At 35.6% G+C, this 12860-nt stretch overlaps 1 protein-coding gene across 4 annotated transcripts in view; it reads right to left on the bottom strand.

Annotated features, from left to right (window-relative positions):
* SNX24 (sorting nexin 24) overlaps positions 1-12860 on the bottom strand; it is a 93850-nt gene that overhangs the window by 27585 nt on the left and 53405 nt on the right. For all 4 annotated transcript variants that reach the window (XM_061468675.1, XM_061468672.1, XM_061468673.1 and 1 more), the window contains one exon: positions 11040-11144. In XM_061468675.1, coding sequence (XP_061324659.1) covers positions 11040-11144 — 105 coding nt within the window. The remainder of the gene's footprint in view (positions 1-11039; positions 11145-12860) is intronic.

Below are 12860 nucleotides of genomic sequence, written 5' to 3' on the forward strand. Positions count from 1 at the left end.
ATTTCTTTCAAAATGCATAGCTCTATGCCTGCCTCTATACAATTATCCCTTTCCACAAATAAGCCAAATCAACAGAAGAAATTATTTTTCTTGATTAAGCTCCTACATTTCTCTTGGGATGAAACAAAACAAACAATTAATCTTTCCTTATTTGTTCTCAGAAGAACCTGCATCCCTTAAATGTACGATAACCAGGGTACCTGTGGCAGGCAGTCGTCAGCAATTAGGCTTGTGCTGGAAATGAATGGACTAGAGTCAGAATACCTAATCTGCTGAGAGTTTCTACAGGAGGGCAAGGTTAGACCAGGAAAATTCCCTAGCTGTGGAAATACTGTTAAAAATTACCACTTGACTTCAGCATAATTAACAAGGTTTGGGAATTTATATGAACTGAGTAATTGAAAAGAATTAGCAAGAGATATATACATTAATCTTCACCAGTTACAACATGCCTAATGAAATTAAAGGTTCTACTTCTACTTCATGCTTTGTTTCTGCAAACTTTTTCACTTACAGAAGAAAAATTATATTAAAGACAATAATAGTTATGAGAAATTAAAAAGAAACTGCATCAACAATTTTCCTGTCAATACTTCTTGAAGATTTTTTTATATATAATTCATAGTATTGATGATAAGCAACTCTACAAAAGTTTCTTAATGTTCATGGTTTTAAAGTCAACATGAAGAATCCCTATGAGACTTGTAAGTTTAGACATCAGTGATGTTTTTAAATGTTTGTAAACGTACCCACAGTGAAGACATTCTAGAATCAACAGTTTCAGTAAAATTAACTTTTTCACACTTAACTGAATTCATATTATATTCAGATTACAGAGACAATAAGAGGTGAAAAGAGAAATAAAGGCAAGCAACACTGACGTGTGTGGAGAAAGCGTTAGCAGAAGATAACAACCTACCCATGAGCACAGGACCTTGTTCCCTCAGTTCACTCTTGAAATCCTTCAACATATCCTTTAGAAAAGATTGCACAGAAGCCAAGAAAAGGAAAGACATACAAAGGAATTATATCTAATGCAGGAGTCCAATTTACTGCAAGACCAAAGGAGAAGGTGCAATGACTACTTTCGCACAACCTATATGAGGAAGACTACTCATCTCGTCCTCCTCTCACCTCCCTAGCTACTGACGGTATAGCTTCTTGCTTAAGCAACTCTTCTTGTAAAGGATTTTTCTGACCTGTGCTCTTTGTTTGCAATGACTCTTATAAGCAGAAGCTCGAGAATTCTGAGTTAAATAAATTCAATATCTTTCTGGTAAAACCCTATGATGATAATTTGTTAGATAAATACATTAAACATTATTATGGTACACTTCAAAGTCAAGAATTGCCAGGTTAGTTTTATCAATCAAACTTTTATTCTACTTCCTTATGTGTAAGGATTTATTTACTGTTGCTTACATATGCAGTATGATCCCATACTACTTTTGCCCTCCAGAATCAGTTCTCCATACAAAGCACAGAATGGATGATATTCAGTTATTCAGCATACATTTAATTTGTTTTCTTCCTCTCACCTCCAAACATGGCCTATGCCTTACTTACAAATTCAAATCCTGCTTTGAATATGGAATTATTCACTTCTTCATGAACTCACTGGCAATTCATTAAGTAGCTTTACAGATTAATTTTGAAGAAAAAGCCCTTAAGACTTAACTTGCCTTAAAAGTCCAATTAAAAAAAGGGGTACTCACTTGTACACCACAAAGTATTAGCTTATGCAAACCAACACAGAGTAGGAAATGAAAATGCATTTAAAATGCTGTAGATCGATTAAAAGGGTGAAGGAAACTGTCTGTCATACTTCAAGTGGTGATTATAAGGACTCCTTGCAGGAATTACAGCTCCCTCCTTCATCTCTTTATTACAATATACAAAATTGTTTTGACTTTTTTTTTCCCTCCAAAGATGCTCAAGCAAATACATAAAATATTTATTAAGGAAAAAGAAACTTTAATGCCTACATGTCAAATGAGGGGCTGCCTTCAGGATAAGGAAGGTGACCATTTTTTCTATCATCATGGCTAAATGAAGTAAGTATCTCAAGCCTTCTACTGCTCCAGAAGCAATCATGGCTATAGAACAATTGGCCATCAGTAGACTACAGTGAATACAGCAGTGCACCAGCACTCAAGTTTTAATATTGCTAGTTCTGCTTTATCAGGTTGTGAAATCTCAGGCAAAGAACTTGATTTCTTTCCCTTTAAAATATCTTACAGTTACCCTGAGCATATGCAGGTCATGACAGAGACCATTTCTCACTGTACAGAAATGCATAATTAGTATAGTTTGATGTTCATCTTAACTTGGGTGAAAGTATGTGACACAACAGTGGTATGATATACAGTATAATGAAAAGAGAACAAGCATTTAGACATTATTTCTAAACCTTTTATGACTTCTAATGTAAACTCTGCTTTTAGCTGAGTAAAATTTATTTTGATCTGCTCTAACATGTAAGAGTGAAATGAGAGTTTTCATGCAGCACAATTCTATACAGCAAAACCAAACAGATTATTGTAGATGAAGGAAAAAATATGAATCATAAACCACAACGTAGTACCACTTGAAAAGCAAAAGATGTATCTCTTAAAACATAAACCAGGTAATCTTCCTAAGCATGTTTGAAAAATGCTTGCAGTAAACACCTCTGCTGACACTGTCAATAAATGGCTCTCCTTGAAATTATCTACAGAATTATTCTGCTCTCTCGTTTTCCTTTGCTTTCTGCCTTGTCTTAACAAAAATACAGTCCTGCATGTATTAAGCACACTTCTTTAAAATCCACAGCCATCTAAAACCAGCTATGTAACTGTACCACCCAAGAAACATGCACAACAGCATCTTAAAATACCTGGTCACAGCAATGATGGATTTAAGTTATTAACTGATCAAAAAAAGATGGATGGTGGTCTGCTTTTCTTAATCTACATCATCATCTAGATCTATTTAAAGATATGTGGTACACTAACAAACTTAGTTAAGGTTTCGATAAAATCAGTAGAATAATCTGCCCTGTTACATTGAGACTGTATCGATCAATAAAATCACTTGTACTAGGAAAGTACTGTTAACTACTGACAATCCCAGCCATTAATATTATTTAACACTCTGCTCACAATCTTTAATGAGGACAAAGAACATTTTGTCTTTTTACACTTATCATACCATTGCTTTTAGAGCTCCTTACAGGTACAGTTCAACCTTGATTACTGCAGACTAAATGGAGTTAGAAAAGGAAGACATTGAATAATTTTGGATAATGGAGAGAATTTTCAATGTGATTAATAGATGTGTGTGATTTGACAGACTTGCCAGCAAAACATCAGTTAAATCTTATTTCACTGAATCCAACTTTTATTTGCAACTTCCTAATGCTAGACTGATTCTTTGCAATGTATTTATCAGCATTTAAAACAACTGATTTCCAGAAGCAACAATCAGAAAGATAAGCATCTGTTCTAGACTTCATGAGATTATTTTTTTTTTCCTGAAAAGAAGCCAATTTAGTCTTAAATCAGTTAGAAGTAAATCCCAACAGTGAATGTGTACACAGGACAAAGGCAAGTATTGCCTTTGCAGAAATCTTTGTGGTGGTTAATGAATGACACAAGGAAGTCGAAGTGATTTCTACGCAGCTCCTGCTCTTAAATATGGGGAATGCTTAAACATAAGTCTAGTGGGAGAAAACCAACAGGTCAGAAATGAACAGGATAAGGTGGAAAACAACAAAAATAGGCTCACATTTTGCACAAAAGTTTTATAGCTTAAAATTTCTTCCTCCAAGTTCAGCTTTTAAGTATACAGCCAATTAAGCCAATTACCTCCCACATGTAAAGTATTTGGTCTTAAAAGGCCTTTACTAATGCTTTGCACAGTGGCATCTGACCTGTGTACCTCTTCATTATATCAATATGATTCTATCATGTCTTCTCAGCCATATGATTCAATCTCTTTTCTTTAAGAATAGTGTTTGTGATAAACACAGGGCTCAGTTCATGAAAACACATTAATGTTCAATCAGATCTAATGAAAGCTGAAGCACAAGTATGTGTTTAATTACTTCAAGGGCTATATACGAAGAAACATAATGGGTCAGACCAAAGGTCCATTTGTATGTATCCTATCTCCAAAAATGGCTAAAATGGATACCAAGGAAGAGTATAAATGAACAAGACTAACATATAAGAAACTTTTTTTCAATACTCTAACAGCCTTGAAAGACATGAGGACTTTCTATGCTTGATATAAACTATTCTTCCATAAACCTTTCCAATCTTCCATGGAGCCAATTTAAAGTTTTGCATTCATGACACCCTCGGGAAAAGACACATAGGAATACAGGAATAACAAACTGCTTGACACAGAATGGATTTATGAGAATATAAAAGAAGAACAATTGTAAGGAATATGAACATTGACAGAATGGATAAATGTGATGAATGTGAACTGCACAGAAATAAAATCTGAATAGCTGAATGATCATTAAATAGTTCTAAGATCATTTTGCTGTTACATTTCCAGAATTAAATAGTAACCAACTTGATTTTACTGGGGAAAGGCAAACAAACATCTCATAAAAATTCATGCATCACACATACAGATCTCAATATTTCCAAACAGCTCTAACAGCACTGGTTCAAAACTATCTACCTCTACAGATATTATTTATTCTTCTTTAATATTGATAATGGAACATAAAGAACTGTTCCATTTAGAAAGCGCTTACATATTGCTTGTGATTCTAGAGAACTATGCCAGCTTCAACAAACTCACAACCAAGATCTCCTTGTCTTTATATGAAATCCTAGCTTTTGTTCCACCTAGAAGAGCAAAAGCTGACTTTTATGTGCTACCATGGGATATTTTTATCTTCACTTTACAAACAGAAGAAAAAACCTGAAAAATCCAGTGCACCACCAAAGATTTGTTTTCCTCACTTTCTAATCCTACTCTAGTCACGATAGCTCTGAAGCAGTATTTCAGCTACAGCTGTAGAGGAGTATCTGGCTATTGAAATGCAAAGGTTTAGCCAATGCACTATGTGGAGAACTTGCAGACTGGAGTCAGGAGTCTAGACGGCTCTTCTTAGAGCAGGGAACTCTCAGTCTTCTTGAGGATGGATGAGGTTATAAATGGCTGAGTTTGCATTCCTTCTTATTAGAACTGCAAGATGCCAACAGAAATGCAATCAATTAAGCAGTCAAGAACTAATGAAACTTCCCACTAGGTGATGGAAAACTCTTTTTCTTCACAATTTGATAAAAAATCCCATAAGAAAATAAATTATCTCATTCCCCAAAATGATAGTGAAAAGGGGCAATGAGCGACACTCAAAGAAAGTAGATTTTTATCCTCAGTTGCAATATGAAATGCTCTATTAAGTCTAAAATGCTCTACAACAGAGCTTCCAAATCAACAAAAAGATCCTTTCAGCATTTTAGTTTTTTAATTTGAATCTAAAACTTTGAATCTAAAGCAACAGCACATAACTAAATCAACTTAAATTCAAAAGTTTTAGAATATAATTTGGATTGATGACTAAAATCAGAGGGTTTTCTGGGGATAGTGAAGGTTATTTAATGCTTCCATTCGGATTTACTGATTTGTTCATACCCACTGCCCTGTCAGAAAAGGGTATTTATTTATTTAAACTTTACCACAAGGAATTTATGAACACTTACTGGAGTAATTAAAGAAAATCATCATGGCCCACAAAGAAACAACACTTTGGGCCAAATATTCTGTAAGATAGTTTTCCTTCTGCAGTCACTAGCTGCACAAATAGCTCATTTGCTGGTTTTTGGTTTGTTTTTTTTTTTTTCCTCTCGGCTGCTGTTCAACTGTTCCCTCAAAAGAGTAAAAAAATGCATTATAATGTGTGATTTTCTGCTTTATATTTCTGATTAACTTACTCATAAAGCAACTACACATTATTCAACACTCCATCCACTGTTTTCCTAACTCCAGTCTGCTGGAAACTAAGACAGCTAAGGAGTATAGGGCTGGATTTTACTTTCTTAAGAGCAAAATCGTAACATGTATGGGTTTATTTATATTTTTCAGGAAAGACAGGTAGTTAAAAGATTTTTAAAGACAACTGCATTTTCAAGAATAATGAAATATAGGACAAAGTGCTTCTCAAATATTCAGATTATTTCCTTAAATGGAAAACAAATCTCTAGTCCAGTTCCATAAACTCCATAACTCATTTTTAAGATTTGGATTCCTGAAACTGCTGGAATGCTGAACTTCATAAAATCTTCAAGTCTCACAGCCAAGCAGCACTTTAACCAATCTTATCTCCAGCAATCAGGACTGTTCTCTTTGTAAAAAGTTCAAGAGTAAATAAAAGCCAAATATGTTTTCTTGACCACAGCTAAGACAGAAATATTTAGCTATACATATTAACTCTGGTTAGAGACATATGTGCATACAGACCTTACATACATGCAGAGCAGTTCAGAAGGTTTACAGCCCTCTGTTTTATATTAGAATCTTGCCAGTCACAAGAAGAATTTCTTCAGGTCACGAGGACCAGAAGAAACGAGTTAGTATCCCAAAACTCATCAAAAAGATGTGCCTCTTCCAAAATCTTTCTCCATACCCAAAACATTTCTGTGACAACTAGCAGCAGCTACACAGTGTCATGCTGAGGTATGGGTGCCACTTCACAGTAAATTCTGTTAATGATGCCTGTTACTTTGTTGGACTGATGATATCAGCAAATGATGAGATTTCTTTTGCCCAAGGGGGTTAGAAAATATCTATTCCATTGAACTTTAATAAAAGCCAGATCTATCAAACGGCAAGTCCTTGGGGCAGAGAGACTGGATAACAATAACATCCAGTGTCAGCTTACTGGGACAAGGATATGACCTAACTCCAAATCAGTAGAGAGCAGGTGGCTAGATCAAATTCTACCCCATTATCAATTCACTGGAAATATGCTCCATAAAAAGTCCTCCTCCAAGAGTACATTATATAAAATCTATTAACAAATACTGATCAGATTGACAACGCAGCTGCTTTGATAACCATTTAGATAATGTCCTTCAGTCCTGCCCTTAGGAATCCCAACATCTTCAATGTCCAAAATGAAACCCCATCTACCTCTTCAGTTGGTCCGTTCACAAGACGACTTACTGAAGTCATACACAATAATAATTGTGCAAGTGGGAGCATTTCAAGTGATCTATGCCTCCTTTAAATATGCTTCCAGAGCAGACTATATTTCTGTATTGCTTTGTGATACACCGTGAGTACAAGATTAGACAGTGGATTAAAAAAAAACAACAAAACAAAACTCAAATAGCTGCCACCAAGAAGCTACAATGCTGATTGACATTCTGTCCTATCATCTTCCACACTTACCTTCATCTTCTCGTACTTTCAAGCAAATATATTTCTCCAGGCTCACAAACATACTATCAGGAATCACAGACTTTCAGTGCAGTCCTGCTGGCAGCCCTTCTCAAATTAAGGGCTCCTCCCTACACAACCAGCTTCCTCAAATCTGTATCTTCCACTTTTTCTTAACACCAAACTCTACAGGAAACATATTGATAATACATATTTTGTATCTACAAAAAAGTCATAGCTAAGTTTAAATCTTGCTGCAGTCTAATACTACTATCAATAATATTTTTGTCAGCAATAGTATAATCCAGTGATTGATACATATTTTACATCAAAATCACCTGGATCTCTGCTGTATTACAAGCTACAAGCTCAGATATTCAAGTAAGTAACTATTAAATTAGGATTTATAACACACACCAGTTGATTTATTAACTCTTAGTTGATAGCCACCACAAGGTAATGAGAACCGGCTTAGTCCGCTTCCACTGTCAGTAACAGGCATTTTTTTATTCAGCAAAGACTAAACCAGCTCAAGCCCTCTGTGCTGTCGGTTAAGATCATGGACAGAGACACCTACCACAGATCAGCAGAGAAGCAATAGTTTACTGCTTCATACTAAGCTGCTTGAATGTTTCGGGCTGCACTCTGACATTCACTTATCTTTGCATCTGTTTCTTCATTAATAAATTAAACATAATCATCTTTCTTCTTGTCAGTTGATTGTTCTCAGTATGCACAAGGGCCCATTATTATTGTTATATGTAAAGTTGAATTACTACGCATATTAGTGTTTACTAGTCAACTGTTTCACAGTATTAAAACCAAAAGTTGTAAATTCTGGTCAAACTTGTAAAACATGAAAGTAACTTAAAAATAATATAGCTAAATCATTCTTTCACAATTCAATGAAAACTGGTCTATTACAACACAAAAATTTCCCACTCAACTTTTTGAGAACAGAAGTAAGCTGTCTGATGACACAGCAGTGTATACCGATAAATTCAAGAAAATTGCTATTTTTATCTCACAGTTTAATATTTTACTTATTCACAATTTTGGTATTCCTCAGAAAGACATAGTTAAATGTTTCTGAGCTCCTGTCTTTCCACTCCAAGAAACACACCACCTGTGCTATAAGGATTTAAGAGGAAGACTTCATCATGAAAAAGTCACAAAGAGCTAACAAGGTACTTGCAACTGCAGCACCCTGCAGCTCAAACAGGGGAGTTCCCTGCTCTCTTTATTACTTGATACAGACTGATTTTACTATTCTAATTTCATATAATTTTTGTCTACATTTAACTATAGAAGACTACTTTATCAAAAATAAATTAAGAACCCAGTATGATTAGACCATGTCAGACACAGCTCTGTATTTGACTACAATCTTTGTGGCATGCTACTTCTTGCCTGTACAGATTTTCAAGGTGCAAAGTGCAATTATGAGAAATGAATGCATATTACATAAGAAAAAAATATCTCAGTGTAACATCCGTGCAAATGCTTAACCTCTCCATGACATTCTGACTGTTTTTTTTAAGAAGTGACTACTGTGACTCCGTAATAGTTTACAAGTAGCACAAATGGCTGGCCTCTAGTACCACAACTGACTAGTGATGGTAGTAGCCAAACTGCTCTTACAGATCAACTCTCATTAGTATCACCTGAAAATATGTTTGCAATATTTTATATACATATTGTTATGTTAAAAAATGATCATGTCTTCTGAAATTGTACCATGTTTCTACATTGTGTCTTAGAAAATGCTAGGCACTATCAAGTGTGAACTTCTGTCTAAAATCAGGTTCTTCATTATCTTACAAGTGAAAATTTCACTGATGATTAGTTCTGCTTTCTGTTAGCAGAATCAGAAATTAGTGACTTTGCCAAGAATTCAATGACTTTTGTTCTTTTAATTTAGCATGCACATGAGTATAGATATAGCTTAGAGGCTTGTCATGTTTTAATCAAATGATGTCCATCAATCCCTTCCAACAAAAAACACTGCATGTTTCTATGCTAGCCAATGGTGATAGAAGAGGAAAAAGTTAACTGAATGTACCAGACTGTAAAAGACCCAGAGTCGATCGACTCTTCCAGTAGGGGGAGATGTTCTGTTAAAGTTTATCGGCAATTATAAAGTGCTAACTGATTTACCCCTCTATCTTTTTAAGAAAATCAATCTCATAACAGAAATCTGTGCCTTAGTGGCAATATGCTCCAAAACACAGTTGTATGAAAATCAGGAAAAAAAAAAAATCACAGAAAACAGCTGTAACAGAAAAACATACTGATGATGGAGAAAGCTGTGCTGACAGCCATCAAAAAACCAAAAAGGCCCTATTCCTTTTCAAAACCAAAGTCTCTCCAACAGCAATGGTTTTTCACTCACACAATAGATATAATTTTTAGATGTCAAAGATGCTATAAATACCCCAGAGGAAGAAGGAAAAAATGATTAAATTTTTGCATTTAACAATACTAATTAAATATTTAAAAATACAAAATAAACTATGTTGCCTGAATTGCTCCCTGTGTCTCAGAACAAAATCTGAGCTGTGTTTTCCTCCTTATTTCCAAATTACTTTTAAAATTTTAATGCCAGAAGTAATTCTGTCCCAATACTCTCTTCCTTAAACGGTTTTCTTTCACAAACCTTCTTTGAAAATCAGGGGCGTTCCTGAGCAGTGCAGGCTACCATCCATTTTCTATGAATGAAACTCACTGTCCATTGTGTTACATTTCACCATTCTTCCGTATGTGCCACTGCAATTGTAGATGATGTCATAAATCAGATCTATGAAATTTTTACTATTTTTCCTACTCAGATACGAGTAAAAATAGAATATTCTCAGTCTTCCTCCAAAAATTATTTTCTGATTAAGGTAATCTCTATGATCCCTCTCAATAAAACAGCACTTGCATTATGTCCAGTACTGAATGTCCAGTAAACTAGGAACATGTCTAGGGGACCACCTTAATCTGACTTTGTCACCAAAGAAATAGCTGTGAAACTACACCATAGGGGATTTTTAAAGCAACCATGGTGAGAGTAGAAATTCCATTTATTAGAAAAGGCTGTTACTTATCGCTGGTATATTTAGATGTCTGTATGTCTAAGTCATTCCTGAAGAATCCTTTTACAGTCTGTAGGAAAATCAGAACCCAAATAGGTAGAACCTGGGACTTTAAATGCAAGTTTGCAAACAAACTGAGATGAATACAGGATGACAGGTGCCTATGTCAACTAGATGAACAATTCAGATACAGGTATGACAATAGAGAGATATAAATTTGATGAGCTGATACTTCCCTACTCTGTCTAAATAGAGCTAAGTTAAATAAAGCCTCTTCTGCAACACTTTTGATTGGTACAGTCAGAACAATAACATTATTTTCCCCATTTTAGGCACAGGAAAACAAGGTACTAGTAAGTACACTAAAGTCAGTCAGCAGCTTTTGCATGAATTTGGGACAAAAATGCCTGTCTGGATTTCTAGCTGCTAGGCTGGCTAATCATCATTGCTGTATCCATTTCCCACCTCTAAAATTGCCTGTCAGAAAAACATCCCACTTCATACCTTCAAATGTTTTGGACACCACCACTTTGAAAATGGATGTTGATTTTACTTTCACAGTGCTGAGAGGAGACTCACCTGCAAGTATAACTCCAAGCCTTGCCGTCGCTGCTCCAGGACTTTGGGGACCCAGTTTCTCACATGCTTTGAAGGCATCTCTGGAGTTCTCATGAATTTTTTGAGCTGCAAATGAAAAGAAATGCAGACAAGAAAGAAAGTATAAGAGTAAACAAAAGATTTCTGTTAGAGATGAAACAGAACAGATAAAATAATAATGCATAAAGTACAACAGCATAGCAATGAAAGTACCATCAGCTCACTGAAGTAACAGAAGACTTCATACCTACATGTTGCCATGACAAATCTCCATGCTGCCCTGGATGGTGAAGGGGAACCCTACTAACAGTTTGGTGTGACTAACTGCATTAAAAAAACTGCTACATGAGAATACTTGAAATGAATTCCCCATTAGTCAACCGGGGATGATACCTCACAATGTCACTGCGGCACACCTAGGTATTACTTTGCTAAGTCCACTGACAAAAAATGGTGACAATATGAAACTCTGGATTTAGGGAATGATGAACAGGTGGAAGAAGTACAGACAGGAGAGCTAACCATTTCTTTGGAGAGCTGGCAATCAAGAGAGAAAAATATCCATGTTCTCAAATTGCACCAACAGATCGACAGTTGTGTTTAATATCTTATACTGAGAAATAGAAAGATTGCCACTGAACGTATTTCCAGTAATTCTCCATAATTATTCCTCTAAAGATTTGCATAGGAAAGTTTTATAGATACATACAGAAACGTGTCTATGAATACATGGCTGCATACAGATGGACACAAACATGAATTCTGAGAACACTAAGAATCCGCTTGCTGGAGCAACATACTTTTTCGAAACACAAAAATATTAATGTTTTTCTTAAAACTACAGCTCAAAAATGATAACTGAAATAGACTTCATTACATTTTAATAGAAGGTGACATTAGACATTCTTTCTGTTGGATATTGCCTGAGTAAATCCGAGGCAAAGGATGCATGGAAAGAAACTAAAAATTGACTTTGACATGCATGCCCATGGGAGATTGAGAATTTACATTTCATTTTTGAGCTTGCTGAGATGTCACTATAGGAAAAAGCAGTGCCAACATATCAATGTCTCTACAATCACAAGTAACAAAGCTACTGCAAGGAAACCTCAATTGCTCTGGAAACATTTTGCCACTTGCTTATTTCTTAACAGTGCTAAATTACAATTAAACATGAAGTGAGAAAACAACCCACCAAAGCAAAACCCCAAATCCATGTACTTTTACTGCCTGATCTTAAAGCCAGAAAATGAACCCCAGTTTTTCATCTAATTTGGTTGAGAATGTTGAAGAAACTATGGTCACAGCTGTTGCGAACTATGACAGCACCTGCACGGGAGTAACAAATAAGCAGAACACTCCAGATAAGAGGAGACAAATCTGAAACAAAACAAGGGTCCACCAAAGCCTAGCTGCTTTCACGGTAAATGGTCTGTGGCTGGTGCCACCAGATGATGATTAACAATCATTTTGTGCTCTGTGGTCCTCTGACATAAAGCATCCAAGCCCCATTTGCATAAATATGCAAGTACAGGTACTACGTATAGGTATAAAGTATGTGTTCTACAGATGTAGAAGTAAATAAGCCCCCTTTCTTATGCTTGAAATAATATATTGCAACAAATAATTACTACAATGTCAAAGAATATTAAGCAACTCTATGTATGCGTTAGCTGTATTTCTTTAGACCTGTGCCTACAAAAAACCCCATGAAGATGATCAGGGGACTGGAGCACCTCCCATTATGAAGATCGGCTGAGGAAGTTGGGGCTGTTCAGCCTGGAGAAGAGAAGGCTGCATGGA

This window comes from Pezoporus flaviventris, unplaced genomic scaffold, assembly GCF_033815535.1.
Source record: "Pezoporus flaviventris isolate CSIRO_AGI_PZ_B2104156 unplaced genomic scaffold, CSIRO_AGI_Pfla_v1 ptg000050l, whole genome shotgun sequence".
Lineage (NCBI taxonomy): Eukaryota > Metazoa > Chordata > Aves > Psittaciformes > Psittacidae > Pezoporus > Pezoporus flaviventris.